At 40.2% G+C, this 12,392-nt stretch overlaps 1 protein-coding gene across 1 annotated transcript in view; it reads right to left on the bottom strand.

Moving 5' to 3' along the window:
- Nucleotides 1–93: 93 nt before the first annotated feature.
- Znf470 (zinc finger protein 470) overlaps nucleotides 94–12,392 on the bottom strand; it is a 15,256-nt gene continuing 2,957 nt past the window's right edge. The window contains exons 2-6 of the mRNA XM_019206476.2: nucleotides 6,439–6,526; nucleotides 5,295–5,386; nucleotides 3,506–3,632; nucleotides 3,254–3,349; nucleotides 94–2,044 (exon numbers count right to left, since the gene is read on the bottom strand). Of these exons, the coding sequence (XP_019062021.1) occupies nucleotides 207–2,044; nucleotides 3,254–3,349; nucleotides 3,506–3,632; nucleotides 5,295–5,386; nucleotides 6,439–6,526 (2,241 nt within the window). The 3' untranslated portion in view covers nucleotides 94–206. The remainder of the gene's footprint in view (nucleotides 2,045–3,253; nucleotides 3,350–3,505; nucleotides 3,633–5,294; nucleotides 5,387–6,438; nucleotides 6,527–12,392) is intronic.

Raw genomic sequence — 12,392 nt, 5'->3', positions numbered from 1 at the left:
ATATATATATATAATTTCAAAGCAAAAGTTTTAAGCTAAAAGATATGAAGATACATTTTATTTTTAGAAGATTAATTTTGATATAGTGCTAAAATGAACTTGAGAAAAGCTGGTATTGTAGAAATCCAGAGATGGCTGTCTTGAAAGACAATGATGGGATGAGGATTGGTAAAAAGCAGATTCTAGAGGCATTTGGAAGACTGAATCTACAGGACTTGGTGATACGAGAGTGAGGAGGGAGTAACTGAGGATAACGCTCCAGTATGAATCTGCTGATGGTGAGCAAGATGTATGCTCTGCCTGAAGGCTTTTCCACATTCTTTACACTCATAGGGTCTTTCTCCTGAATGGATTCTTTTGTGTAGTGTAAGATGGGCGATCTGGCTGAAGGCTTTGTTACATTCCTTACACTCATAAGGTTTCTCTCCGGTATGAATTCTGTGATGTAGAGTAAGGGACTTTCGGTGGCTGAAGGCTTTGCCACAAACACTACAGTCATAAGGTTTCTCACCAGTATGACACCTCTGATGACAAATCAGGGACGCCCTCTGTCTGAATGCCTTCCCACAATGAAGACATTCATACGGTCTTTTGCCATTGTGGAGTCTCTGATGTTGAACAAGGTATGAGCCATCACTAAAGGCCTTCCCACATTCAATACACTTGTATGGCTTCTCGCCAGTATGAACTCTTTGGTGCTGAATAAGGTGTGCAATCTGGCTGAAGGCCTTACCACATTCCTGGCACTCATAAGGTTTCTCTCCACTGTGTACTTTCTGATGTTGAACAAGGTGTGCATTCTGGCTGAAGGTCTTGCTGCATTCCTTACATTCGTAAGGCTTCTCTCCTGTATGAATTCTGTGATGATGAGCAAGGTGTGTGCTTTGCCGAAAAGCTTTCCCACATTCCTTACATTCATACGGTTTCTCTCCAGTATGAACTCTTTGATGAAGAGTAAGTGAGCCACGGTGGCTAAAGGCTTTCTTACATATATTACACCTATAAGGCTTCTCTCCTGTATGAATTCTCTGATGTACAGTCAAAGAGGAGCCATAGCTAAAAGCCTTACCACACATATTACACTTGTAAGGTCTCTCTCCGGTGTGACTTCGCTTATGCTGGATAAGTCCTATGTGATCAGTGAAAGCCTTCCCACAGTCAATGCAATCAAAGGGTTTCTCTCCAGTATGATGATATCGCCGATGACGTATAAGAGAAGCATTCTGTCTGAAAGCTTTTCTACAGTCAATACACTCATAGGGTCTTGTCCCAGTGTGAATCCTACGATGATGAGCTAGGGATGAACAGTCACTAAAAGCCTTCCCACATTCAGTACATTCATATGGTTTCTCTCCAGTGTGAACCCTCTGATGTTGAGCAAGGTGTGCAAGCTGGCTGAAGGCTTTATTACACTGCTTACACTGAAAAGGCTTTTCTCCAGTATGAACTCTCTGATGTTGAATAAGATGAGCATTCTGGCTGAAGGCCTTTCCACATTCATTACATTCAAAGGGTTTTTCTCCTGTGTGTATTCTCTGATGTTGAACAAGGTGAGCACTCTGGCTAAAGGCCTTTCCACATTCAATACATTCATAGGGTTTCTCTCCAGTATGAATTCTCTGATGAAGAGTAAGAGTTGAGATTTTGTTGAATGTTTTCTCACAGTCGTTACATTTTAAAAGTTTCTTTTCTCCATAAACTTGCTTGCATTTTCTCACAACCGAATGTGTTTTCATAATTGTATCAAAATTATATATTCTCTCTTCCATGGGAAAAATCTGTTTTATATAAGATAATGTACTCAGTTGAAAATCTGTCCCAGATCTGATAGGGTGATCTGTTTTCTCAATAAGGTTATCTATATGAGTGATCATCTCTTGCTTCAAGCATGACTTCTGACTTATTGGCTTACTCTCAAACAAGTCCTCACATTTCAAGTTTTCCCCTAATGTGAAACAGCTTGTAGGTTCTTCCTTGGATAAATTTTCTTCATAAATATCCTGGTTTGAAGATAATTCCTTGAACAACCACATATATTTCAAGTCTGAAAGACATTAAGAAAGCAAATGTATCTTTTATTAAATGCTAAAAGAATGGAAACTTCCAACATGAAACCATATGAATTGACTACTAAGGACACAGAAGGTATGTTTTTGATATTTCTTAAGTCAATTTAGATGACACAAGCATCCTTGCATTCCTAGACTAAACTCGTTTCCCATGGTATATTAAATTATGTTAACTTTTACCTAAGATTTTGTTCCTATATTTGTAACTGAAATTCATAATTTCCTTTGATCTTCTTTTTTCTAATTCATTTATTTCTACTTTCATCTCTACAGATACAAGTCATATTATATAATTTATTTTGTTAAGAACATACAAGAGGTAATCAAAACTATGTTAAAACATTTTGAAGACGTTATAGTAAAAGATATACTGGCAAGAACAAGGGGACAAATGTGTTCAAAGTGAGAGGAAATATTTTCAAGGGATTAATGGCAATGTGTCTTCTACTGCAATAATTTTTCTATTTAAACATTTACCATATCTTTAAACACCCAATCATTGAACAAATGTTTATGGCAACTCCTCTCAAGTAAAAACATCATGGTATGCCCTCAGCCACCTTACTCACTGGATCTACAGTCACGCATCTGTGCTCAAAATTACCACAAAAGATTAAAACATTTTCAACTGATTCAGGATACTGAAGTAGCTACAACAGTACAACAACTACAGATATTCAGAAAGCAGAAATAATCCAGGAGTTCCAGAAATAATTCAGGAGGTAGCAAGAAGGATGAGATAAACATGTTCAAAGTGAGGGGAGATATTTTGAGGGGGATCCACAACAATGTGTCTTTTACTGTAATAAATTTTTTTAAATTTAAACATTCAATGTATTTTTTCACACCTCATAGCTATAATACATGTTAAGACAATAAACTCACCTTTTAAAGAAAGGAAAATATTTAAAATAGTTGAAAAAAATGGAGTTTTGTCTAAACAATTCAGAAATGTTTAAAGTCAGGGATAATTATCATATAGTACTTGAGCAGTACTAGGCAAACAATGAATGAGCAGGAGTTCAGAAAACACATCCTGGTACATAAGGGAAATCAACACAGGTGCTAGTATTCAAAAGAGAACCATTCAATTTGGGAGCAAATTTAGGAGGTGTTTTCCAACAAATACCAGAGCAAGAAATTTTTAAGAATATTTTCTCCAACTCTAGTTATCCTGCACTCACCTGGGCATGGATTTCTTGATGTCTCTCCTGGTATTACCCAGGGATCCTTCTCTTGCTCCAACAAGGAAATCACATCTGGTTTAGAAATACAAAGACCTGCGTGGAAGACATGAAAGTTGGGCATGCTGTAGGTATTTAAGAGATAAAACCAAATTTGAATGGTCTTACAGGAGAATATTGAAAGGAAAATGCAAGTAAGGAATAAAAGTCTGCTGAGTCACGGGGAGACAGAAGGAAGAATACTACCCTTACCTACTGAAACCAAGTTACTGTAGTTCTCCAACATCACCTTCCTGTACAAACTTCTCTGAGCAAGATTCAGCCACTCCCACTCATCCTGGGAGAAGTCTATGGCCACATCTGTGAAAGTCACTAAGCCCTAAAATGACACAAATATAATCTCACTCAATCTCCATAAGGCTCTAGGTAAAGGGTTATAATGTTCTCACTATGGAATAAAAACCTTGTCAGTAATTGGACCAAGGGTCTAAGTGGTCCGAGTCAGAAAGTTACTAAACAATTTTCTGCCTAATTATAGTGCATATACTAGAAGAAACTGAGACATTTTTCTGGTCTTCGCTTACAATTCTATGATACAATTACATTCTCATACAAAAATGCATTGACTACATTCACATAGAATATAATCAATGACTAAACTATGTATCCATGTTAGGAGCTGGATTATTTCCCCACATGGAGAATTTAAAGAGCTCTGGAAATGTGAGGGAAAGTTTCAAGAACAATGCTAACCTGATAAACATGATTTCAATCTCCAAAATATTTTCTAAGAAACCTTAGTGTTCTTGAGATGTTAAGAGCTGTGCCCCAAAAAAAGAAAGAAAAAATTACTTAGCAAAATTTGTATGAGGAAAGAACACATTTGGAAATTATCTTTATATAGTCTTCTAAGTACCAAGAGAAATCATGCAATGATTGGTCATTAAAAATGTTCTGTTAAGTTTGAAAAACTCTAATCTACAAGAAATGAAAAATAGGGATTTAATTAAAGAACATAAGTAGAAATGAAAGCAAAAATTCAACAACAAGAATATCCCAACAAGGCCAGGCATGGTGGTACACGCCTGTAATCCCAGCATGCGGGAGGAGGAATGCCACAAGTTTGAGGCCAGCCTGGGCTACACAGTGAGTTCAAGGCCAACAAGCTTGAATTGCACAGTAAGAGTCTGTCTCAAAAAATAAAGATTACTACAAAGCCCTCAATTAAACAGCAAATCTGGCAACAATATACCTATGGAATAACAAAGGGTTAAATGGATTGTGGTAGTCATTCTAGAAAGAAAAAAGGATGTAGAACTTTGACTGACATTTTAAGATGCTCATGGTTCCAAGGAAGTCATGAGGGAAAGCTTTGAATACTGTGGCTAAAATGACACTTGTCCCCTCTTTACCTGTAGATCTCTACTTCCTTCAAGATGCAACTCAGAAATTCCTTTGTCTAAGAAGGCCTTCCAACCCCTCCTTTTAGCAGTGAGCAGGGTTATGCAGACCATGTTCTGCACAAGGATCCCGCACCAAGGAGACAAAAAGGAGCTAATGTAAAATAGACTACTTCTTGCAGACTGTGTGTCCCAGAGCGTCACTAGTCCAGAGGAAGAAGCAGCTTTATATCTAATGCACCCAAAGGCAGGTGGTCTATAAATGACCCTTCCCTACTGCTGCACAACAAATTTGAGCCACGACAGAGACTCAGAGGCCAGGCACACAGTGGCATTCAAATTTTCTCCAAAGTCAATACTTGTGCTTTGTCAGACACGTAGGAAAACAGTGAGGAAAAAAAATGAAGGGCTCAGACTGAACTATTTCTTGAATAAAAAAATAAACACCAAGTAGGAAGAGTTAAAAGCCTCTGAGAAGGCACTGGACAGTTTGAATCTATGTCTGTGTTCCCATCATCCAACAAATATGAAGGAAATCAGAAACAGGTCCACAGTATAACTCTTAAATTGACAATTTTCAGAAGAAAATAGTACCAAATCCTGAAAAGCAAGACTTTTAGTGGGAAGAAATACTAACTCACCAGGGACATGGCTTGAACCAGTTCAATTCCTGTCACCTCCACCTCTTCCTCACTCTTCACGTGGAGAAGAACGCTACCCTGACAGCATAGAGCTGAAGGACAAAGGAATTATAAGACCAACGAGCACTAAAAATACAGCATATAAACTCTCTCATCCAGTTTTCAATTTTTACTTCCCCTCAACCCCCACATACCAAGTACTCATTGGGAAACCAACTTATAACTGGTATTTCCCTCCACTCTAGGCTTTCAAGCTAAACACAATGACTCTCAAAGTCAATGTATCAGCAATATGAGGTATGCTGTGTACATTATATATTTATAACATATTTACATATATATATGAAACTCTCTTCGAAATCTCCAAAGTTGCAAATATTGTCACCATGTTACAAATAAAATCTCTGGGCGGTGGAAACTTCTGTATAAATTATACAGGGTGGTTTTTTTTTGTTTTGTTGTTTGGTTTTTGGAGACAGGGTCTCACTATTTAGTTGAGATTGACCTGGAACTCACTATGTAGCCCAGGCTGGTCTCAAACTCACAGCGATCCTCTTGCCTCAGCCTCCCGAGTGCTGGGATTACAGGCGTGCACCACCACACTTGACTACAGGGTGTAACAGAAAGAAAAAGTCATCAACCTATATCTGTTTGACTCCACCATCCAAGTTATTTGCCCAGGTAAACATCAGAAAATATGACCCCTGCACTACAAGGCAGGATCTGTAAAGAAAGACTCTATGAGACAAATTTCTTGGAGAATCTCATTATGCATGGACAAAAAAGCCTTATCTTTAATACAATAGATGGTCCCTAAGGATTACAGATAAATGGACCAAAAAATTGTCATGAGACCTAGGTTTTCATTTTGCTTCCTGACAAATTACCATTTTGATGAAGTCCTATGACCACCCCATCCAAGCTATTCCTTTTAATCAGAGGTTAAATTGAATTTTGCTTTCTTCCAAATTCCACCACCTTCTCAAAATTTATAATTATGATAATAAAACTGAACACATATTGAGAATTATATAGTTTAAGAGAGCCCCAACCTTGCTCAGTAGAGATAATGGGATCTGAAATCCTGAAGTTATTTAATCTGAGTTGGTTTGTTCACCTGTTCAAAGTGGTTTAGAACACCTACCCTCCTTCTTCAGAGGATCAGATGATAGCCTGTCCTGAAGGAGACTCTGGAGACAGCTCGTCCTGAATCTGAATCCTAGTTCTTCCACCTACTAGTGATTATTTTTTTTCTGTGAGTTTCAATGTCCTTATCTGTAAAAAAAAAAAACAAAAAAAACAAAACAACAAAAACACAAAACAAGCTAGTTACTAGGAGGTAACCAGGAGGACACAGAGACAGCCACAACAGCGCAACTTAAGGCATTCTAACAGAGGACTCCCAGGACCGCCTCCGGAAGTGGCAAGAATCATGGGATAGTGTGGACAAAGGAAGAGGGAGTATCTTGAGGGGGCCTGATAACAATGCCTCTTTTACTGCAATAATGTTTTAGTTTAAATATTCGCCATATTTGATCACCCCTTGTTCTAATTTGGTAAGGATTAGAGTTAATACTTCAAAAAGGTTTTAGATCTGTGTCTGACACACAGAACTCCTAAAAATTACCTATTCTGACTGCATGCAGTACAGCAAGCAAAAAACAATACAGGCATGGACAGCAATTCTTCCTCATCCTCTCTAATGACTAGAAAAATTTCAGAAATGGGGTATTTTTCTTGCACTAACTAGGTGATTAGCCATAAAAAGAATGGAATCCCTCACCACTTCTAGATGAAGCTGGGACTGGTCTCCTACCTCCCAAGTACCATCCCAAGGAGACAGATAGAATCTAACCTAAAAAGTAAACGCTGAGATCTTTAAAGAGCAGCACAGCACCAGCAGCCCTGTTCCGCTGGAGAGCACTCTCTCCGCTGAAACCCGAGATCTTGGAAGTGGGTGGGCGAGGGCCTGCTTAAGGGACTGCGGGCGAGCTCGTCCCCTTCTGAACTCAGCTTCACACCAGGCCGAGGTGACCTCCGACTCTGACTCCAGCTCCGCCAGGCTCGGAGGCCGGGCATTTAGCCCAGGCCTCAGACCCACAAGCACAGCGCCCCAAACGCGCACGGTTCCAGCAGCTGCTCCGGGGCGCAGAGGAGGAAGGGTGGCCCTGAGCCACTTCACCCTTCACGCAGCTTAACACCGTCCTCACGCGCCGCTGGTGATGACAGCAACCGGGCAAACTCGCGGGTCCACACACGTCACGCCTGCTTCCCAGCCGACCAGGACACCGCAGCCGCCCGGCGACCCCTAGTCCTCAGCGCTCTCAGGAGTCCCGAACTCAACTTCCTGCCCGCGCCGGAAATGGCCGAGTCCTCACCGCAAGGGCCCCTGGGAAATGAAGTCTCCTGTGTGCGCCGAGCAAAGAGAATCCCTGTGAACCCAAGTGTCGTGGTCCTCTGTTCTGTTGGTCTGCTGTCCTCGTAGCCCTTTCTCTGTCGCCCTGCTAGGAGAGTTCCAAGCAGGCACAGTTTCATCCCGGTTCTGGGTTATATTCCGAGCGACTCAAAATACATAGATTTTTAGTTTTAAAATACTTAGCGTTAGCAGCCTAACGGAGACAGCTTGTTAGAGACTGTATTCTCCCAATTATCAGATGCTGAAGTCCTCGTCTCCAATGTGATGCTATTAGAAGGAGGGGCCTTTGGGAAGTAAAGGGGTTTTCATTAGTTCGTAAGGGTGGGGTAAGAGGCAGGGGAAGGCCAGGCGACAGCACAGCAAGCTGGAAGCCAAGGGGATGGCCCTCCCCAAGACTTGAATCTGCTGGCACCCCTGAGCTTGACTTCCCAGCCTCCAGAACTATGAGAAGGCGCACTCCTAAAGTTACCCGTCTGTGTCCTTCGTTATAAGCCTCAGCCGTCCAAGACCCGGCATCACAGATACTAAAAGGTCTACTACACAGTAGAAGGTCACCTGCCCAGACGTAATCACTTTCGCCCACGCAGTCACACTGGCTTTTCTGGATCTGATTTCCCTCATTTTTCGTAGACTTTGTAATAAAGCTAATGTTAGCTGTGAGGATGCTTTATGTAAGGGATCATAAACGGCATGTGAGTGTGTGTAATATTTTTATGGTTATTTGACTTGGATAAAAATTATACTGATATTTTTGTTTTAGTTGTGAGATATAAAAAGCTTGGAAGCCTTCACTCTGATTCTCACAGAAAAGCATTCAACAAACTGAAAATCCACAACCTTTCTTAGATCCATCAGAGGACACAAAGGAAATAACCACCCTGAAATCATAGCCAAGACCAGCTTACCTTAAAGAAGATGTTGCTGGAGGCATAAAATGTAATGAACTCTGCTATTTATTTATTTATGTACTGGGGACTGAACACAGGGCCTTAACGCTGAGCTATAACTCCATCCCTTTTTATTTTTTATTTTGAGTCAAAGTCTTTCTAAATAGCAAGCCCAAACTGGGCTTGAACTTTTAATTCTCCTGCCTCAGTCTACCAGAATGCCGGTATACATGGGCACAACGCCATACCCAGCGGTATGAACTATTAATTGATAATTTTGATGACTTGTTAAGGGCTTAATGCAGTCCAGCTTTTGAGTTCAAAACTCCTGAAGGTCCAAGATTAGATACTCCCCCACACTTTCATCAATTTTACCTCAAGGACCCTTATCAGTTACTCAGAGAAATTGGAGAGGTACAGGGAGGGGAATTGAAACCATGTTGAGAAATATGCAGACCATTTTCCATAACAACTACCTGCACTCCAAGGAAAACTGCTTACTGGAGTCTCACTGAACTTTTGGGAGAGAAAATTGGCCATCTCCAATATACCTAGCCTGGCTGCCTCAGTTGTTTCCTTTTCCTGTCAGGTCTGCAGAACTTCCTTTTTATGTTTTTTGTTGCTTTGCTAGCAATAAATTCATAGCATTTCTTTATCTGAAAATATAAAAGGATTTTATTTTAAAAGGGTTTTCTCTGAATATAGAGTTCCAAGTTGAAAAGCTTTATACCATAATTTAAAAACTGTCATTCCACTATCTTCTGATTATGAAAATCCAGTCAATATTCATGTCATTGCTTCTGTTTGCAGGGTTGATTTTTCAGGTGCTTTTCATCTTCTGGTTTCAGCAGGCTCATAACGATGTGACAAAGGTATGGTTTTCTTTGTATTTATCCTATGTGATATTTTGCAATATTTCTGAATGTGGAAATTTGTAAGTTTTTCTCCAAAGTTGGGAAAATTGTAGACAAAATTCAAACAGGATTCATATCCATCTAAATACATGTGTTTAGGACCTTTTAGCATTATCATAAGTCATTGAAACATTGGTAAGTTCTTTTAATTTTAAAAAAATATCTACTTATGTTTATTCAACTCCATTGATTTTTCCTCCTCTGATTTCCTGTTAAACCTATCCAATAAATTTTTTTTTGTACCAGGGATCGAACTTGGGTCCTTGTGCTTGAGAGGCAGGCAGAGGAACCACTGAGCTAAATCCCCAGCCCGCCAATAAATGTTTACTTTCAAATATTTCTCTGTTCTAGGATTGTTTCTGAATTCATTTATTCATTTGATGAAATTCCTGTCTGGTCATTAACAGCATGTTTATATTATTCAGGATATCCATATTATTCAGAATAATTATAATATTGTATAATATTCTATTATACAATATTATATTGTTTGCTAATTCCAATATCGGAGTTATCTCAGGATTGGCCTCTTGCTTTTTCTCCTGTATATGGCATGTATTTTCTTGTTTTTCATATATCTAATGATTCTCTTTATTTGAATGATACTGTAGAGACTGTTACGTTTTTGCAAAGAGTAATGACATTTTTTTGGTAGCGTGCAGTTCAGTTGGGTGAATCTAACCTCAAGACTCTTGTCCCCCTGAAGTAGGTACTGTGGAATCCTTTACTTTGTCCCCTCAGCCTTTGCTGGGATGCTTGGAGTCCGTACAATACTTAAAGGAGGGTATACACAGAAATCTGAGCTGGGGGAGGCTTAAAGAATAGTGAAGGAAACTATATTAGAATCTAGAGGGAAAAGGTTCTTGTTGTAAAGTATCTGAAAGTTTAACTGATGTGGGCAGAACGGATGCTCAAGCTAAGGAGATTTTGAGGAAAGACTGTTAACAAGGAACCAAGACATTTGGGTTTTGAAAATTTTCAGCTTCTGTAGATAGGAAATGATACTAAAATAAAAGAGAAATATTTTCCAAGCAAAGAGAAAATCCATGGTACAGATAAGAAAGCTAATTTAGGGAAGGGAACTAAGAATATGACTATAAAATATTTTGTTAGAACTTCAGAAAGACCAATGAGTACTATGTAATCGCACAAAAGCTCTCCAAAAACATTAAGGGGAACAATCACAGGTACTCTCATTCAAATACTGCACATAGGTTTCTAAGAAGCTTATCTACAGAGATGTGTGCCTATGGTCAGGGTCTATTGCAATGAGACTCATGTGAATTTATAAAGTTTTAAAGAGAATCAGTTCAGGAGAAACACTGGTGTCTTAGAGTGAAAGAGACACAGATGAAACAAAATTGAGAGACTGCTGAATTCCCAAAATTCTAATGTCAGCATGCAGTCAGAAAACGCTTGAATTACAAACATTTTTTATGAAAAACAGCTATGCAGGGAATAGAACCAAGAGCCGAAAAGGCAGAAAATTATTCATAGGCCATGAGGCCTAATCAATGCATTTCCAAACATGTAATCAGTTGCAGAGCTACTGTGGGTCCATGTATCCACTGAGCTGGCTGGGATTTGCATGTGCAGGTAGTGTGTTCTTTTGGGATTTTTTTTTGATACTGGGGATTGAACTCAGGATCTTGAGCTTGTGAGGCAGGTGCGTTGCCACTGAGCTAATCCCAGGCCCACTTGTTCTTTTATTCGCAAAGCCCTATAGATGGAGAGGAACTGCAGGGTAGAAACCATACCACTCGTGCCTCATCTGCACCGGGGCCTCTTCTGATGATTCTTGCCTCTGAGACCATGCTGTGATGAAGGTAGATTCTGGGAAAAGCCTTGGGATGAGGAAGTGAATTTGGTACATGGAAGGGACCCAAACTACTTGGGCAGGGCAGAGGCCAGTCACTGGTAGACAGCATTTATCATGGTTCCCAGTGATTCCTACCTCCTGGTATTCATGCAAGTATACAGTCCCCTCTTCTTGAAAGGGCTGGACCTAGTGATTTACTTCTGATAAACCACATACAAGCATGAAAGAATGTCACCTTTAATATTAGGATGGAAAATGGCTTCAGCTTCCTTCCTGGGTCCCCTCTTCTGCTATCAAGGAAGTCGCTTGTTCTATTTCAAGCTGTCCTACAGAGAGCCACGTGGAAGGGACTAATGTGCCCAAAGCCACAAAGGAGCTGAGGCTGCCAAGAGCCATGTGAGTTTGCTGGTGATTCTCTTCGAGAACGGCCTTCAGATAACTGTAACACTGGGCGACAGCTAGACCACAGCCTTGTGAGGCCCTGAGCCATGGGCACCCAGCCAGACCACGCTTGGGCTCCTTACATAAAGAAATTGTGAGAGTGAGTTAAGCTACTAAAAGGTAACCTGTTACATAGCAATAGATAACACGCCATCGCAGCTTTTATTCAATGACTCAGTGAAAGATTTTATCAAAGAAACCACATTGATTACAACTACAGCTTTTATAATTAAAGCCCAGATAGCAATACCTTACTGCAGCAAACATCTATTTCTCACCACACATTAATCTGCTGCTGATGTCCCTGGGTGACAGGGATTTCCCCCAAATAGTGGCTTAGGGACACAGAGGTTTTCCATCTTTTAGCTTTGTCATACCATACGGTTCAGATTCTTCTCCCAGCTGGACAACACGTCCTCCTCTGAATACCAAAGCCCAGAGTGACATATCATTTTTGTATTTACTCCACAGTGAACAAAAGTAATCAATTAGCTACAAACGGAAACCAGCATGGCTGGGTGATGTAGGATGTGCTGGCAGCCACATTGCAAAACCAATTGCAGGGAGCAGAAAAGGAAGCACAAACTCCTACTGACCACCCAGTCACACCATAGGGAAACT

The sequence above is a fragment of the Fukomys damarensis genome, unplaced genomic scaffold (assembly GCF_012274545.1).
Source record: "Fukomys damarensis isolate Sample0158 unplaced genomic scaffold, DMR_v1.0_HiC HiC_scaffold_19, whole genome shotgun sequence".
Taxonomy (NCBI): domain Eukaryota; kingdom Metazoa; phylum Chordata; class Mammalia; order Rodentia; family Bathyergidae; genus Fukomys; species Fukomys damarensis.
The sequence above is the reverse complement of the archived record's forward strand: the minus strand, read 5'-3'. Positions and strand labels throughout refer to the sequence as shown.